Source organism: Anopheles merus, unplaced genomic scaffold (genome assembly GCF_017562075.2).
Source record: "Anopheles merus strain MAF unplaced genomic scaffold, AmerM5.1 LNR4000426, whole genome shotgun sequence".
NCBI classification, from domain to species: Eukaryota; Metazoa; Arthropoda; class Insecta; order Diptera; family Culicidae; genus Anopheles; species Anopheles merus.
In genome coordinates this window covers 11642-31083 of record NW_024428006.1, presented here as the reverse complement: position 1 = coordinate 31083, position 19442 = coordinate 11642, and the positions used below count along the sequence as shown (strand labels likewise).

Genomic DNA, 19442 nt, shown 5'->3' with positions numbered 1-19442 from the left:
GCTGTAGTACGAATACGGAGAGCCCCAAAAAGCCGCGTGAATTCCGTGAACAATTCGGATTCAAATTGTCGTCCTTGATCGGTCGTGATTGTTTCTGGAACACCAAACCGAGAAATCCAACATTCGCAAAATGCTTTAGCGACTGTTTCTGCTAGTATATCTGGCAAAGGAACTGCTTCCGGCCAACGACTAAACCGGTCGATCATCGTTAATAAATACCGCTTTCCGTTCGACGTCGGAAGTGGTCCAACCAAATCGATATGAACATGGCGGAAACGACTTTTTGGAAGCTCGAATTCTTTGAGCGCCGCAGATGTATGCCGATGGATTTTCGATCGTTGACAATCAATACAAGATCTGACGAAGCGGGCGACGTCTCGATTCATTGAGGGCCAAACAAACCTTCGCGCAACCATTTTTCTCGTTGCTCGAACACCGGGATGAGAAAGGCAATGGATGTTGCGAAGAATTTCTAACCGTAACTTCTCTGGTACATACGGTCTGACATGTACATTATCCGACACATCACAATACAGCAATTGATTAGTTGAAACAGATGATCTTAACTGCAAGTTCATTGATGTAGTTCGATCAGCAAGTAGCTTCTGTAGTTCTGGATCGTCATGCTGCGCTTTCGATAATAATTCAAAATCCACTGTTGAAGGAGCTGAGATGGTGTTGACTCTGGATAATGCGTCTGCAGCAGAATTGTCTTTGCCACTAATGTGCCGAATATCTTTTGTGAAACTCGAAATGTACTGCAAATATCGTTCTTCATGAGGAAGATGATTTGAATTAGAATTCAGAGCATACGTGAGCGGACGATGATCAGTATAAATAGTGAATTCTCTCCCTTCCACTAGATGTCGAAAATACTGCACCGCTAATTTCATGGCTGTTAACTCGCGACCGAAGACAGAATACTTTTTCTGTGAAGGGGAAAATTTCTGCGAGAAGAACCCCAGCGGTTGCCATGCGCCAGCGACATTTTGTTGTAGAGTAGCTCCTGCCGCTGTATCCGAAGCATCAATCATCAGTCCCATTCGTTTTGACGAGTCAGGATAGGACAATAAAGCTGCGTTTGCTAAACTTCCCTTGCATTTCACGAAAGCTTCGTCTGCTTCGATCGTCCACTGAAGTTTTCTTGTATCGTTTTTTCGATTCCCAATAATGAGTGCTTGCAATGGTTGTTGCAATGAGACAGCATTCCGGATGAAGCGTTTGTAACCATTCAGCAATGCCAAAAATCGTCGAAGATCCTTCACCGTAATCGGACGACTGTAATCAACAACGGCTTGAACGCGATTAGCTTGAGGTTTGATACCAGATGCATTGATGTGATACCCCAAAAAGTTAACTTCTGTTTGGACAAACTTGCATTTGTCCAAGTTCAGTACCAAGCCGTTTGATTTGAGACGCTCAAAGACAGTTCGCACGTGCGATAGGTGTTCCTCCTCATTAGACGATGCAATGCATATATCATCGACAAACACCACCACAAAATCCAAATCACCGAAGACATGATGCATAAAGCGCTGAAATGTCTGGCTCGCGTTGCATAATCCAAATTGCATCTTGGTAAATTCAAAGAGCCCGAACGGAGTGATTACAGCAGTCTTTGGAACGTCGCATTCCTCGACCGGAACAAAATGATATGCTCGTACCAAATCTAGAGTGGTAAAACAATTCTTACCTAAGAAATTGTTTAGCAAATCGTGAATATGTGGCACAGGATAACGATCTGGCACAGTCATCCGGTTTAAACTCCTGTAATCTCCGACAAAGCGCCATTGACCATTCTTTTTCGGTACGCAATGAAGTGGACTTGCCCAACTGCTTTTGGAAGGGCGACAAATCCCGAGCTCCATCATGGTCTCAAATTCTTTTTTAGCGGCTTGGAGTTTGTCTGGCGGCATTCTACGAGGTTTGGAAGCAACTGGAGGTCAAGTGGTTTGAATATGATGGGTTACATTATGTCTTACCTCAGTGCGCATTGTCGGCGGGGCGGTGATTTCTCGAAATTCGACCAGCAAGTCTCGAAAAGGATGATCTTTTGCTATAGTTGTTACACCGTAAACCGAAGATTTCGATAATCCACAAACAGTGTGTAATTTCGTACCACCATCAATAAGTCTTCTGTTTCCAAGATCTACAAGAAGACCAAAATGCGCGAGGAAATCGGCACCAATAATTACAGAAGTAACGTCGGCTTGCAAAAAATTCCACGAAAACTTTCGGCGTAGTCCGAGATCCACTGAAACAAACTTGCTCCCATACGTTCGTATTTTCGTTCCGTTTGCTGCATGGAGTAAAAACGGCGATGGTTCTCGAGTCTTCTCTATCTTGGATGCAGGTATTATCGATACATCCGATCCCGTGTCGATTAAGAACCGAATACTAGAAGATTTGTCGAAGATTTGCAGACGGCGACTAATTCTTAATCCGCCCACCTCGCCGATTTCGGATGGGCGGAAATCTAGTTTTTTGACTGATGATACTGACAAGGGCTTCGACATCGCGTAGCTCGATTTCCATACTTCCGGTGATACCAACAGATGTTTTCATTGGTACGATTTTGAGAAGTGGAACGCAATCGACCGCGCTCAGGTTGCCGTGCTTTCATTTGGCGTAGCTCTACTTTCATGGCAGCAACTTCTTCTGCTAAATTTTCCGTCGTTTCTTTTTGCACAGAAGCATGGATAACTGATGTTTGAGGAGCCATTTCTATCATTTTATCTGCCATCTCCGCCAGCTTCGAAAGACTTCCATCGTGGATGCTAAGTATTGCATTTATTCTTCGTCAAAAGATGCGTAGGACGAAGGTCTCCAAAATCGTACGATCCAAGTAGCTGATCCATTTTGGCTTGTTCCGTGAGCTCGAATCGAGAGATGAGGCGCTGCTTAACGGCTTCATATTTTCCTGTCGCAGGAGGCTGTTTTACATAATCGGCGATATGACAAAGCACGGATTGTTCGAGTTTAGCGACAATATGATAAAATTTTGTTTCATCCTTATGAACGCCGGCCAACAAAAACTGAATTTCAGCTTGCGAAAACCACAACGATGGATCGTTCTTCCAGAATTCCGGAAGTTTAACCGAAACGGCTGCAGTAGCAGGGGAAGTTTCTTCGTTAGTAACGTTTTCGGTAGACATGTTCGTTCACAAATTTTCAAATTAGGAGAACTAATAACAATCCGGAGATCACGTCGGGGTCACCAATGTAGGAGCGATTGAAAGACGATGTAAACCGTTCTAAGAGTGAACTAAGACTAACTACATTTATTCGATATTCAGTGTAACCACGGTTGCTGTAACCAATGGCTACTTGATTACAACTAAGACATTGCTATAAGCAATCCACCACACCATCCCCAAGTAAACGGTTTGGCAGAACGTTTCGTGGACACACTAAAACGTACATTCCGAAAAATCGGAGAGACATCAGATGAAGCATTGCAGACTTTTCTGCAAGTTTATCGAACCACACCTGTACCAGAAAATTCTCCAGCTGAATTGATGTTTCAGCGGCCTATTCGAACAGTTCATTCATTGCCACTACCTCCAGTTCCACGATCACGAAATGAAAAGCCAGAAGCTGGTAGAAAATTCTTCGTTCTTGGAGAAGCGGTTTATGCACAAGTCCATCGTAATAATTCCTGGGAGTGGAAATCGGCATCAATAGTCGAACGAGTCGGTAGAGTGAACTACAACGTAATGTTGGAAAACAACCAGCCAATTGTTAGCTCACATGCAAACCAACTTTAGATGCATCTACAAGAGGAAGCTTCGCGTGAAAATAGAAATTGTCTGCTCAACCCCTGATTGCGGAAAGACCTCGAAGAATTCGTGGCCTACCAGCCAGGTTTGAGCCGTATTAGTTGAATTAAGAGGGGAGATATTGCATAGTAACACGCATAACGCAGTAACATTGCAAGACTGGATCAGAGTACACATTGAGTGAAAAAAGATGGTTCCATTCTGAACTAAGGAATAAATAAATCAGTTGTATTTTCCTCAAGATATATTCCCTGCGGCATATCAGTAACGAACGTGTCAAACTGTAAATTCGCGAGGTGCACGATCACCTTACACTAGAAACCGGGTACGCTGCGTGTAAAAGCGGAATAAATATGCGTAACAAACACTAAAATACGACACTCACGCGTACGTACACTTATATAAGTACCTCGGAAAGGATACACATACACCCTAAAATTGTATGGGCTTCCGGTGGTATAAAAGGGACCAAACATTGAATAAACAAGCATTCGGTTTTTGCAACTCTAAGAAACCGCCATCGTCATCGTAAAACTATCGCCATCGTAACCCGCTGCGCAAAGCGATCGAACACTTCTCAACCTCTCACTCAATGTAGCTAAAGAGAAGGAAACAATAATGATAAAGCGAGGTGAAAAGATGGGGACGAGAGGAAGGAGAGAAGGAGGGGAGAAAGAGAACGTGGGTGTGAACTATTTTTCGGCCATTATCATTTTTGCGCCAACACGGTCGCGTACCGGAGCTTTTTTGTCAAAAAGAGACATACACATACAGCGCGCTCTCTCGAAATACCGTAAACGCTTCAACCGATCAAGAGCTTCGATCGGTTCTTCGGACATTTCTGCTCGCTTTCTCGATCGGTTTCGGCCGTCGATGTCGCTCCACGCGCGGAGTTATGTTCCAACGGTAACCATACTGGAGGCAGGTTCCCAAGACAACCGGTGCAGATCGCGAACGTAACCTCCACGTGCGGTGTCGTATTGATCGGATTGACCGTTCGGTATGCAGACGACATCATACAGACGGGATGAACATTATCACGTCAGGTGGTTGGCAACGTGACCGGCAGGCGGAGAACACCTAGCAGCACCGAAACATCAATACAGCAAATTAGTCTAAGTTTCGCAGTCGAATAATAAAGATCCCTCCTTTTTTAAACTCACTCGGGAGCATCGTAAACGAAATTCTAAAGTGTGAATATGTGTTTTAAGCATCATTTATTAGTAAAGTGTTATAAAATCGAATCAGTTTCATTACAATAATGCAGTCTTGAATGACTTTCATACAAAGAAAGCGAAATCTGAGACCGCTTGCGTCGCCTTATTGCCAAATGCGCTCTTGTTCTTCCCTGATCGATAGTCAGGGCTAGTCTTGGCCAGAAGATAGTTGGACAATGGCTACGATTCTTCATTTACACAAATTCAAACAGACCACCCTGATTTGTGCTCCTGTGTGTATCGCGCTAAAACGGTAGCTGGCTTCGGTATAGCTTGCAGGTGATAGGAAGGTTTGCCAGGTGATATGAAGTGTGTCCATGCACGGTGTAATCAGAAAGGTGCAAGAAAGTAAAAATTTTGATTTCATGTTTTACTCATTGTTGGCTACAAGAAAACATAAAGACTTTTGACATTTTACTCAGTACTTATTTCTACAGGGGTAAAGTCGGTATCTTGATGACATATTATAGCCATACAGGGTTTCCCACGATTGATTGGTTGGTTCCCATAATTTTTTGGTAGCTGTTCATCTTTTTTTGGTGTGTTCCCACGGTTTTCTGGGCGTTTCCCAGATTTTTTTAGTTCAATTGTATTGATATCCTATCGGACGATTCCAAAAAAATATGGGAACGAACCAAAAACCTATGAGATACGATGAATAAATCAAGATACGAGCCCAACAAATGTTCGGAACCAACCAATAAATCATGGGAAACACTGTAATTGGTACAATTACCCTGCTACGAAAATTTGTTTAAAAAATCTATATAAACTGATATGCCCAAACTACTTCGGATTGTTCCACAAATGTACTAGTTTTAATGTGATTTATTCAGAAGTCAACTTGAAAGTGAGTCATGAGGTGCAATCAAGCTGCGTTTTATACTACGTCAATGGATGCTATGATTTACCATATATTTCGTATAACTTATTTGACACCTTTTTACAATTAAGAAACAAAGGTCAAAACCATCACTTACCACATTCATTTTTGTATTGTCAATTGTCATCATCTTTCTTCATCATCACACACACACACACACACACACACACACACACACACACACACACACACACACACACACACACACACACACACACACACACACACACACACACACACACACACACACACACACACACACACACACACACACACACACACACACACACACACACACACACACACACACACACACACACACACACACACACACACACACACACACACACACACACACACACACACACACACACACACACACACACACACACACACACACACACACACACACACACACACACACACACACACACACACACACACACACACACACACACACACACACACACGAATTAGGTTGTTTTTTGGATTCTATTTCCTTTATTCTTACACATTGTTTTTTCTTTGTTTTCTATCGACTGAATAACTAATCACTCAAAATGAAATGAAAACCCTTTCTACGTCCATCACGGACTATCCTATTTCATTGAATCTGCGTCGTGTCGCCAGAGAACGGCGCGCTGTAGAAATACAATTAAACTAATCAACCAACCGGCAAGTGGATTTAATTGGCCTGTGAACGAAAAACGATGCAAAAATAGGAACAAAAACACATACACATACGTACGTACGTACGATGAGCAATGAGAAGGTATGCTTTGAAATATGTATACACATTCACGCGCATCACAAATGCATCAACGTGGACGTGGTTGACCGCTTCCGTCCGCTTGCCATGCCCCGTTGGTGCATCTGATGTGCTTCGTGAACAAAGAGCGATAGGAAAATAGGATATAGGATCAAAATTTTAACACCGTCCCAGTTCGCTTCCCAAATCAATACAGCGGTGGGAGGTGGGACTGTGTCATTTCCGGTTCGGCGTTTGAGTGAAGGACATTGAGATGGAAAATTTATGGACCAATCAAAGCCCCACTATACTGACCTGCACCGTCATCGGAAAGCAGCTGAAAGTGGCCCCGTTCGTCCATCCGTAGGCGACTCCATTTCGTTAGTGGCGTCGGATCTGTCCACCGATGGATGGTGGCGGGTTTTGTAATTGTGGAGAAAAAGACACTTGCGGTTAGGTGGATCGGATCGGCCAGAAAAACGCGGGCTTTCAATTGTGGTGTAGCGGTCCCGAACGCATTCCCCCCCCCCACCCTCCTCCTCCCGTTGTTTGTGGTTACCGAATCCGTGAGCAAACCCACTTACCGTAATAGATGGTTTCGCGCTTGCGGATGTAACCGGAATCGGGCACGGTCAGCACGCAGCCGATCGAGGTCGGTGAGATGAGCAAATGTTTATCGATTTTCCCGTAAACGGTCTTATTGTACATGTGGTTTGCATCGGCGGTGACCAGTGTGCGCGAGCTGACCAGGAACAGATTACCGCTAACGCTGTGTGTTTTCGGGTAGTGGGCCCCAAAATGGAAAGGAAGAAACGGGAAATGATGATCAGATCAAACATTCAACCAATATAGTGGCACAGGTGCAATGTTCGAATGTTGGCATCCTAGGGTAAAAGGGACCGCCACCGTTTCGATGCACTTACATCAGCAGCAGGTTCGGCTCGGGGTATACCATGAACACGCTGCACTTGATTAATAGCATGTTATCACTTTCGCCATCATTTTCGTAGTGTAGGAGTAACGTTTTTTCGGGCACTGGAAAGAGAGGACACAAGCATTAACAGTTTGTAATGAACTATCCCGGGCGCGTGCGGTGGACAAAGCTGCACCGTTCGGGTGCTTTATTCCCTGTAAAACGTTGCCATTTCGGCGAGTACTGCGCTGTGCAATGCAATGAGCTGAAAACGAAAATTTTGTTCCGATACTCCGATTGGTCAGAAGGATGCAAAATTAATTCATGGAAATATAATATTCCATTCGGGGTCTATAGACCAATTTCATTGTCAGCCCATTTCCTGTAGCACACAGCGCCGGCTTTTAATCATTAATTTGAATAATTCTGACGATATTCATTATTTATGAGTAAGTGAGGAAGCGTGAGTATTGCAGCACAAGCGAACGCAATACTCTAGTTTACTTCAGAGAAAGTCAATGCAGTTCGGTGGTGGGATGTGGAATTTATGTTTGATAGTATCTTTGTTATTCATATGTGTCCTATATTTAGGTTGATAAAAATAGTTTGGTTAAAAATACAGGGGGGGAAAACAACACATTAATTTATCGGGGTTCTTATGCAAAACAGGGGATTGGTGAATTTAAATATAAAAATTGCTAGATAAAGCACAAGGAAACCATAAGGAATGTTGAATTATCTGGAGGTATAACCATAATTTTGCACAATTATTTTAATGTATTACTTCGCACCTAATATTTTGATTAGTGTACAATGAAATGAGTGATAATGGATGAAAATACATTTGTATTTTATTTACAGTCAATTTTCAAGACTAATTTATTACTTTTTCCCATATACCTCTGAAATGGATGTATGGCTTTTTTGCCATACATAGTAAAAACCAGTGCTGCAAAATATCATGAGCATGACGAGATATTCACCAACGAAAACAATGAATATATCCGTGTTAGCTTGATCTCATTGCTGATGCTCAATACAGGTGCGTCATGGCATGCCGAACGCGACATGCTAATGCTTAAGTCCAACGCGATCCTCTCACTGACAAGCTTAGCTTAATGCCGGCGCAAGCATAATCATGATTTTTCTGGCTATGAACAATGCTGCCAAATGCCACTGTTTCTGTCACCAACACTCATGACTGAAACGAAGCTCAAATCAGCTCACGTACACAACTGAGATGATCAGAGTTAAGACTCAAACAGTTGGTGCACCAATCACAGTCTTGATGACATTTTGTTTAGCACCCAACTTGCACACAATGTCACCAAGCATGTGAAGGTCGCAACAACTGTTTGAGTCTCACCTCGGATCATCACAATAGAGCTCGTGACGCTGTCATTATTTTGTTTCAGCCGGAATTTGTCATGATTATGTCAGTGACATTTTGCTTTTTTATCACAGTAAAAAAAGTCATGACATAGTGATTGACCAAGCGACGGTCGCAAATATGTCACGAAGCATGCATTCGTCACACCAATCGTTTAGAGTATCACCTCTGATTGATTGATGATTGAGTACGTGACGCTGATATGGATTTTTTTCAGTCAGATTTGTGTATGACATTGATAGTGATATTTTGCAGCACTGGTAAAAACCCTAATGAAGAACCCGATAATTAAAATGAATAAGAAAGTGAATATTTAATTTAATATTATGTAATGATGTAAATTATATCTGATTAAATTTGTATGTTTTAATACTAGAGGTAGGCGGGGAAAATGGCACTGTTAAATATATTTTTCTGTATCCCATTGGATAATATTTATTTTCTCTGTTATGATAACGATAACGGATATGATCTGATGACGGCGACCAATGTTTTTTTATCTCTCATTAACGAAAAAAATAGAACTTTAACAACAAATTAACAACAAATATAAATGTATAAAATGAAATTAAAAAACCAACATCAATAGTCGTGCAAATATTGTGTGGGGTAAAATGGCTACGTTCGATACGCTAACGTAATCATAGATAAATGTCATGTGCTTGGACACACATTATTTTTTTCTTTAAATATTTGGTAAATTCTTATGCCTGCTTATTTTTGAGGCGGTCAAAATAACATCGTTTCAAAAATTATTTTATTTATTTATTTTTTTCTAAATCTTAGGTCATAAAATGTTTATGGTGGGCATCAAACATTGTATTTGATGTTTTTCGATCGTTAGAAGTCATTGTAAATTTGTAAGTTGGCCAATAATGCAGGTGACCATTTCGCTCCACCTAACCATTTGTCCCAGGTTCCCGTATATTGGTAAGACTTTGAGATTGGTTGTAAATAACCATGTAGTTTAACATAATTTTTCACAGAAAAGAGAATACGCTTTTAACAATGCATCCTGTTGTATGCTAATTCCTTTGTAAAAGCTAAAGAGTCCTTTTGAGGTTGAATATTCGCAAGTTTTACATTCGACGGAAGTAATTTCTCAAAACACAAAACTGATCAGCGTTAAGTATTTGCATTAATAATGAAAGTAGTTTATACGACATCGAACTGAAGAAATCAGTAGAGATAAATAAGTTAAATATTTTCCTGAATGGCACTAAGCTCATTTATACAATTATACTATAAAAGATCCATAAAAAAATATGTTCATTGCGGTCATAGTTGAAACGTAATAAAACCAATAATATAACAATAAAGTCAGTAATAAAAGAATTTTATAAAACCATCGTTTTCTATTTACCCGCAAATTGCCAACATCCGGAAACATCTTGAAGAAACTATAAATAGCCACTACACCGGTACGATGCAAAGGCAAACCCTAGCGCTGCAACCTAATATACCGCTCCACATTCCTGTCCACCCGTTGGGCGCTTGAAGATGTAAATCAATAGATGCGATTACATCGTAAAATAAGCACAACGCAACACGATCCACCAGCTGACGTTTGCGAAAGCTTACGAAGGCACATTCCTTCAGGAAAGGTAATTACATCCGAGGCCTAATCGAATCACATACCATCACTACCACACCACTTGTGGGGAAGTGGCTGGTGCGGAAGGAGGAATCGTTCCGTCTATGACAGATATCGAGCGCCATGGGAGTGGGCGGGCGTAGGATAGCATAGGATACCGTACGTACGTACGTACTTACCGACAATCTGAAACCGCGCCATTCGCCGATCGAACGAATCGTACGTCTGCACCGAACACATGTATTCGCCGCTGTGGTTCAGCTTCGGATTACGTATTACCAAGGCACGGTACTTGTAGTTGATGGAATCGGACATCGAGTAGTTGGTCTGCAGCTCGTTCTTGAACTGGTTCTGTGCGTCGCGAGACGGCCGTTGTTTTTCCACCGCCGAGGAAGTAATCCAGCAGGAAAGCATGTTCGAGAGAAAATGAACATTGGCATGGCATAAAGTGCTTCAAGCGGTTCGACCTCACTGTATACTCGCTAACGTGTACGAGGGGACATGATGGTATTAGAATTATGGATGGATTTGCAAGTGCGTGTACAGTACGATGCAGAGTATGATGGCCGTAAAGTTTATTAAATTGTTACATGTTTTCATTAAATGTTTGTTTATTTATTAGATGATGTGCAATTATCGCAACATCGCTGTTAATCAAGTTAAATCGAAAGATATACGATGTTTTTTATTAGTTCAATACGTGTTAAAGAATGTTATGCAGTAATAAATAAGGTTATTTTGTACAGCAAATTGCATACTTTTAGGCGCAATTTTTTACATACAAATAGTAAGCATAGAAAAACTATAAATACATAAGACGAGTCAAATGTAAAATTAATAATTCACATTCACGTGATTTTTTTAACTGTTACTGTCTCCTGAAGATTGATGACGGTAAGATTTCGAAGAAATAATACATCCAAATTTGCACACCCGGTACCATCATCTAGCGCATCACACTGTACCGCACACCTCATGGAATGCTATTTTACGATCGAAGACGTTAATGAAGAGCAAAGCCCGCTGCTTCTACAGCGACAGAGTCACGGTGGGAATGTATGTGGCTTGTGCGTACTGCCCCATTACGCCTTACCATTCCGACCGGTGTCCGGGACGGTATCCACTGGTAGATGAGCTTCTTGTTGAAGTACCACTTGAGCACGAAGCCGCATTCGCGCGCCTTAATCTCATACTGACAGTCCATGATGAGTGGCTTCAGGCCGGTGTCGCTTGTGAAGTTCAGTTCGCTCGGCACTGTAGACACGCTGACGGGTAGCTGTTGAACGGTGGTGGATGTCATCGGCAGACCGGTGGTAACATCGTCATCTTCCCCATCACCACCCACACCATACTGTACCACCGACGGGGGTGTGCTGGATCCGACCACATCGTAAGTGCTCCGATCGAGGACGTACGTCTTCGGTACGTTTAGGTTCGTTATGTGCACGGACTGGTACGCTGCAAATGAGTAAAGCGGGAAAATGGGAATCAGCCCAGGTACAAACTCGCACGACGGGCCGGTAGATCTACACCTACACACTGCTCATATGGTGGTTAGATTATAATTTTATGCAATTTCCCTCCCCCCCAACGAGCGGGTGGGTTCCATTTTGGTTTGCGAAGCCGAATACATTTAGCCCTGTTCTGCAAACCGCCGCTCGGTACTAAACACCGTTGCAGCAATCACCTTCGCCGAGCAATCCGCCAACACAAACCCCCTCCCCGAGCACACATCGGGGAACGATTGCATCGAAAAGCAAAGCTACCAATACCGATGTCACGCGGAATAATCATCATCATTTGCATGTAAATTCATTTATCTTAATCACGGTGAACTTTGCGGCGCCGGGCAGTGTACGAAGGGGTAGTGCGAATCCTCCACTCCCATCATGGGAATGATTTTACGAGGAAAAGCGTTGGGAAAATGGCGCGACTTTCAACACGCCCTACCGCCAGTACGGTTCGCTCACGTGCGGAGCTGTCTACTCGAAGCAGGCGGTGGAAAATGAAAATTCGTTTCGTTTCGCGAGACGAGATTGATGTAGCAAAAAGGTACACAGCACATGCTGTGCGATTTGCTGTTGTGCTGGTAGTCATGTTAAAAAGCATAACCGTAACTATCGTCCACACCCCTTTGCTTGCTTCTCTCGCTACCTTCCTCCAGGGTGCAGCAGAACGGGTGAGGTGGGTGGTTTGAGAACAAGAAAACAGCGTGGGCAAAGCTCTTGCTTAAGAATATGAATATTTCATTCAACTCGTGCCCCTTTCTTATGTTTTACGGTATGCTTTACGCGTAACTTTGTTGCGCGAACAATGTTTACGCCACGTAAGGGGGAGAAGAAAAAAAAACACGGAGATAGTATTTGTTTCTTTTTTTTGTATCTCTATCTTTTGTACTTTTCTGTCATGGTTCTGCCATTGCACGCGGGAACGTGGCGGTGTGTTGTGTACTGTTCTGCACGATTAATGGAGCAAAATCTTGAATACTAAACTCCATCCCATCGTCACACCATCGTTGCAGCAGCTTGTTTATTATTGTGTAGTGGTGTGAAATGAAACACATCTGTAAAACAGCACGAAATGCCCGAAATGAAAAAGCATAAAGCGTGGATAGAAAACCATAACCATTATCACCCTTCGGTCGGTGGAAGCGATGGGAAGTTGAGTTTGCTAATGAAATTTGAAACTTTTTTTTGTACATTCTTAACAGTGATGATGGATCATTGTTTTAGCGAAAATAAATTTAATCCCTCCTCCGGGGAAGCTCAATTCCCATTTTATGTTTACTTTTTTTATTTTGTTGTTTTTTCTGTGTGCCGTAATACAACTAGCTTTCTTTGTAATGCATCCCGATTTTATTTGTACGCTGTGTTGTTTTGCATTCATACCTTCCGCCTCAGTTTCTGCTTGCCAAAGTTGCAATAGTTTTCACACCAACTCAAAAGCGTGCTGCAACCATCCACCCAGTAAGCGCCTGCAGCTTATGCAATAGTGATTTGTTTTTACGGGAACGGACAACTCGCACAACAACAAAATGGAAAACCGACCAGTGCGCTGGGGACCACTCAACTTTAGCCTTGACGTGCCCGGTTGCTTTTAGTGCAATTAAAGCAATATCAATACGATGTAGCCTCATCGCATTTCGGGGATGGCAGTCAAGGGTCCGTTCCGTTCCGTTCCTGTGTTCCTGCATACTACTCAGGGCTCAGGGAATTGGAAAAATGCATGATAAACTTGCTGCACTGTACTGTGCACCAGCCGGACGCTGGAGAGATATCGACTCTCGGTTGCAAGGCTACCGGCGGCCAGCTCTCGGCAGGGGAATACGAAACGGAAGCGGGTTGGAGGTAGAAAGTTTAATTCAATTTCATTCCACACCACCAAGTGCAGCAAGCGGTCAAGTGGGTCAAAGTTGTCGTGCTGGCTAGGGGTAGGGTGCTTGCAAGGGGGATGCCGGGTGGTGTAGCTTACACTTTAACGTCCACCTTTTCGCATCTGGTGCTGTGTGTGTATGTGTGGCATGAAGCGGGTAAGAAGAAGGTGGTGCAGAGAGAATGCAAACGTGGCACTGTGTCCGTGGTATCGGTATCGGTGAGGTATCGGTATTGTTTGCTTAATACCAGCCACCGGGCGCCTCCATTGTGTGCTGTACTGTAAGATAGCAGAGAATGTTTAGTTCGATGTTTGTAACAAAAGGTTTTGAAAAAGGTTCTTCTTGTGTTGTGCATTTTACATTTCAAATGATGGGCCAATCCCATGCTATATCTGTCAAATTTAAGGCTTAAAAACGTACTCCTCTTCAGTTAGTATCTCGCGAATGGATGGCTTAAGTGAGCCACATTAGTCACAGAGGCAGTCCTAGATCGACTACGCTTGATCCACACGCATGATAATGATAGGAAGAACCAGAAATTTAATATTAATTTAAATAGCCACTAAAATGTTCATCTATTTACATTAGTTTAAAATGAAAATAAGTTTGTACGTGAGTAGTCTTTGGAAAATCATAATCGTGCCCAACAAAGAGATTAACACGAATTTAACTGTTTGATCTTTTCTCAAAATATCAAACATTTGCCTTACTGCCAATTAATCCACTAACATCTATTGAGATAGGTTCACCACAATCTTAAAACACTGCTTTGCTTAAGCCGAAAAGAAAATGCTTCCCAGTAGTCTTAACTCGCGCAAACAGCTCACTGAACGGGGGAAAAGTTATGGTTTTAATCTTGAGGCATTTTTATAAAATGTATTCAACCCTTCCCTCCGCGATGTTTCTTTCGAAGGTTAAGAAGCCTTTTTGTTTTTTTTTTGTTGGTATGCTATTTCAGATCAAAAATTTTAAAAAGTTGTGGTGGCATAACGTACAAAGAGAGTTGAGAGTAAGAGAAAAAGGGGGAGTTGAAAAAAGGAAAGTAAAGGAATGAAGGAGAAGCAAGTTTTGATTGAAATTATTTTTGAGTAATTTACAGAACCACGGTATACCGGAAAGTTTGGTGCCAATGGAGCAGAACAATGGTGTTTTAAACGATAAAAGTTTGCTTTCCGATTTTGGCTGTGATCATTGTAGGTTATACTTCGAGTAATGTTTAAACAGGGATTACTAAGTCGTAGCAAAAGGCTAAACATGTAAAACCAATAAAACAAATAAAACGTAAGAAGAACACATTAAATACTTTTGTCTGAATCTTAGTACATTACATACATTCAATTTTATTTATTTTTATAATCTTACTATTTTTACTATAATTAATATTTACTCACTTTACTAAACTTTTTTATTGCAACTAAGGAAATTAAATGCACCCAACGACCTGTGATAAAAGATTCTACATTTATTTTTTTAATTATTTATTTATTTACTTATTTGTTTGTTTATTTGATTTATTTATACGTTATTTATTTATTTTATCCAATGCACAGTGGGCGTTCTCCAGGGCAAAATATGGGTATGGGTTTGCTTAACTATACAATACATTTTTCAATATGTAGGACCAAACTAAGACAAATTGAAAATATTGCGACTTTAAGTCTGAAAATGTCTGATGTTTTGACAACCAAAGTAAAAAAACATGAAAAATTATGAGGAAAAAAGGGTTCTTTTTCAATCAAATTCTAAGTTTTCCAAAGTCCAATTTTGAAAAAAAGCACATTTTTGGAAAGATAAACTCATACATCTTGTAAAAATGTTCCTAATAATACAGATTGACAAAACGGTATACGACTTATTTACATAAATGTAAACTATATTACGTTAATTAGATCCTAATTTGAACTTTGATACCTTGCCAAAACAGAATCGCGCAAAATGCGATTTGCAGTGAACAAAACTAATGTTTTATGTATCTTTCAATATTGTGTGAAAAGTTTCTCTACAAATACGCACGAATTTGAAAAAAAAAATAATTTTTGTTCAGCAACTGTTTGGCAAATATAGCAATTAGGCGTCTCCATTGCGATGGTTAGTTGGCTAAGCCAATAACAATGAATCATTTTTAAGAATCTAACGCAACGCTTATACTATAATAACACCTTTTGATTGGGTTATCCACAGCAGAATGCTTTTGAACGTCGTATATATCTTTATGAAATTTTTTTGTCATTATTGCATAAAAAAAATGTTTTTCCAGCTGGCCTTGTGAAGGGTAAGTAATGATTTGATATTTGTGGACAGCATCTATTATTTATTTACCTAATAACCAGTCCTTGCCGCTTGTTGCGATAGGTGCAATTATGTACAGATTTCAATATTTATCTATATATATATAGTCGAAGGAGGGTCATTAGAGCAGAATATCAAGGTCTCTATTATATGCGGAAATTAAAGAAGATAAGTTTCCTCTTTATCTTCCTGATTTTGAAACTATCTTTATCAAATATACTACTTATCATGCAAAGTTAATAAAGTATGCAAATTGTATCAGGTAATTTATTAAAACTTGTGCACATTGTATACCATATTGCTAGAAAAACTTGGGTATTCAAAATCGTACATTTTGAATTCGGCCGGTATTCATAATATTTTCATTGACCCCCTGTTATTTTCGCAACCAATATATATGTCTTCAATGCTCTTTTTTAATTTACGGGGAAAGGATATACAAGAAGCCAATTGCACAATTTTCATTACATTTTTAAATTCTGGAAATTTGATAAATGCGTCGCAAAGCAGAAAAAGCAACCGGGTTCCAATGTAATTCCCAGCAATAGTTTTCGATTTTGAATACCCACCATATAAACGATACATAGTGTCAGACGAATGAAATATCATCCATAAGTGTGTATGTGTGTTTTTATCTTATGTTCTACGAGTGAATAAAAGTGGCCAAAATTAAAGCTAGTTTACCTATTTCAAAGCCAAACATAATGTGTAATTTAAAATTTTACGAAATATCTTTCAGTCTGGAACATGACAGAATATTTTTAAAACTTAAACAAACAGAAAAAACTACGCTTAGAAATGAAAAATGGCTTTGAAAATCCCTTCATACGATCATTTAAGCAGCGCCAGCAAGTGGTATGGTTCCAAACTACATACAAAATGTATACTACTACCATAATATATGACAAAAAATTATATAAATCTACAATTTTATACAAAATAAAAATGAAAGCCATACTACAAAGACGATTTCAAACGACGTGTACATGGAACATATGTATCCTTATTGGAATATTAACTCGTTTATAACCGAATAATACTTAAACAACAAACATCCGATATGTACATAAATTAAACCATTCCAAATTGCCTACATTTCATCATGAGATTGATTTAAATGAAAATCAAATTAAAAATATATAAAACTTGTCATCAACAGAATCCGCATTTTGCACCTCTCAAGGACCAGTTCCGAGGAAGTATATTAAATATTTGATGACTCCTTTCTGCATTGCGAGCGGTACACTACCGAACGGAAGAGAAAACGTGATTGAATAATAATTTCAATACGCTCAAAAAATGACTGTAACTTCAGTAAAACGAAGCAATACGTTTTGTAACACTATACCAAGCATGAAATATGAAATTCTGCTCCAACCTTTTTATCAAGTAGATTCATGTGTGGAACAAAAAAAAAGGATCAAATCCACACAAATCTCCTTCATCCTCGAAAAATCACAGACCAAGAAGGGAAAGGATGTGTTGCTATATACAAAAAACAGTTTATGTGAGGATAATTTTTGCTCACACGAATTCAATTTGCTGACCCGGCCGGAATGTGCAAATGTGTATACTGGACCGAAGGGTAGTACTATATCCTCGGTTTGAGGTATAGAAAAAAATACACAGAAAACAACACCAGGGATCATGTCTTTAACCTCCTTTTTTGTTTTGGAACACTTGAATCTGGATCCGTGTGGTGGTGCTATTCCGTTCCTTCTTTGCTGCTGGACGATGCACCGTGGGACGATCATCTTCCCGTGACGGCCAGTGACCCCTTTTGCCTCTTTTATGTCTTTTTCTCTTTGAATGTGTTTGTGTGTGTGAGTTTGTTTGTGCAAGAGAAGAGAGCAGGATCAGACCCACCAGCCCCAGACGCAATTGCTCCGAAGGGACAAATAAATGCCACGGAAGGAGGAAAACCAAGACGCAAAAGATGCTCTAAAACTAAAAATAAAATTCAACACATCCAGGAAGCAACATTGAAGAATGGCTTCGCATTTTGTTGGTTTTTTTCGTTCCTGTCGTCCATGCCACAAGAAGGAAGCGATCTGTATCTTTTTATTTTTCCACTTTTATTATCCTGCGTTTTGGGATCGAGGATAAAGTATCCGCTATGTGTGTAGCCCAGTGTATCGGTAACTAAGGAGCCGTACACTACTAGCAGCAGCAGCAGCAGCAGCAGCAGCAGCATCAACAGTAGTGCCAGCAGTAGGCGGGTATGTTTATTTTATCAACCCTTCCCCCCTTTTTCACCTTTCTCCCCGCCCTTGCGCTTTGCGACATCACATCACAAAGATGGCGGACGACGGAAGCAAGAAAGAAAACAAACCCGACTCTGCAACCCTCTGTTGCACTGGCCTTTCATCTATTTATGTGGCGACCCTTGGCGGCTTGACCGGAGTAGACGCAGCAAAAGATGGTTTATTTATGTCCAACCAGCACAAACACACACACACACAACCACGTACACAGACGTCTTCTTTATTCACTATAGACATGTTTTTTCTCTGTGTGTTTGCAAGCGGAAATGGAAAATCAAGCATGGTGTGAACCTGAACCTTACCCCAGAAAGCAACCAACTGTGCACACTGTATGCAAGGGAAGGAGGGGGCGGGAGGGGGACGTAGTTACGAACGAGTTGTGGTCCCAAACCACGGGTCAAAGCAGACAGCCAACGATCCGGAGCATTCTTGGGCAGAGGATGACGGGTTCGTGGTTCGAAGCTTAAATGAAGTTTGTACTGTTGGGTACGATCCCGCCATGATTGCAGCTGCCGGCTTTTCTCCATTTTTGTATCCGTCAACCTAAAGCAGCTTTATTCTAGAGCGTGCCAAGCTGCAAAGCTAAATTCCACAAACCAGCACCATAGAGGAAAGGAAGATGAGCAGAAGAGATATGTTAGCCTTTATTGAAATTCTGCTACCCTATTGCTACACCACCTTCTTCCGCTCCTTGCTGTGGTAGGATGGCCTGTGCTACAAGCTTGCGAAACCCCCCTTACTATAACGCCATCCACCAACTGAAGAAAGGATAGTTTGCACTCTGTGTTTCTTCCAGCTGGCTGGGAATGGGTAACCCGCCCGGTGGGTTCGTAATAGTAAACAGGGGAAATAAAGTGAACGAAGTTCGATGTAGCGCTCTGGTAAAGGTTTTGCGTTTTATTGTATCCGTTTGAGCAGCATTTCGCAAGAAGCAACTGTTTAGACAAAGAATTATTTATTTCATTCTAAATGGTGTATGTGTATTTCCGGAA

General features: G+C 41.1%; 1 protein-coding gene across 1 annotated transcript; it reads right to left on the bottom strand.

Annotated features, from left to right (window-relative positions):
- Positions 1 to 6369: 6369 nt before the first annotated feature.
- LOC121602379 lies at positions 6370 to 12050 on the bottom strand (the record flags this gene model as incomplete). The annotated part of the gene is made up of 6 exons (XM_041931156.1): positions 6370 to 6573; positions 6943 to 7023; positions 7212 to 7396; positions 7551 to 7662; positions 10704 to 10875; positions 11618 to 12050. Coding segments are annotated over 6 exons (1078 nt in total), but the record flags the coding sequence as incomplete, so codon positions are not given.
- Between the last annotated feature and the right edge of the window lie 7392 nt (positions 12051 to 19442).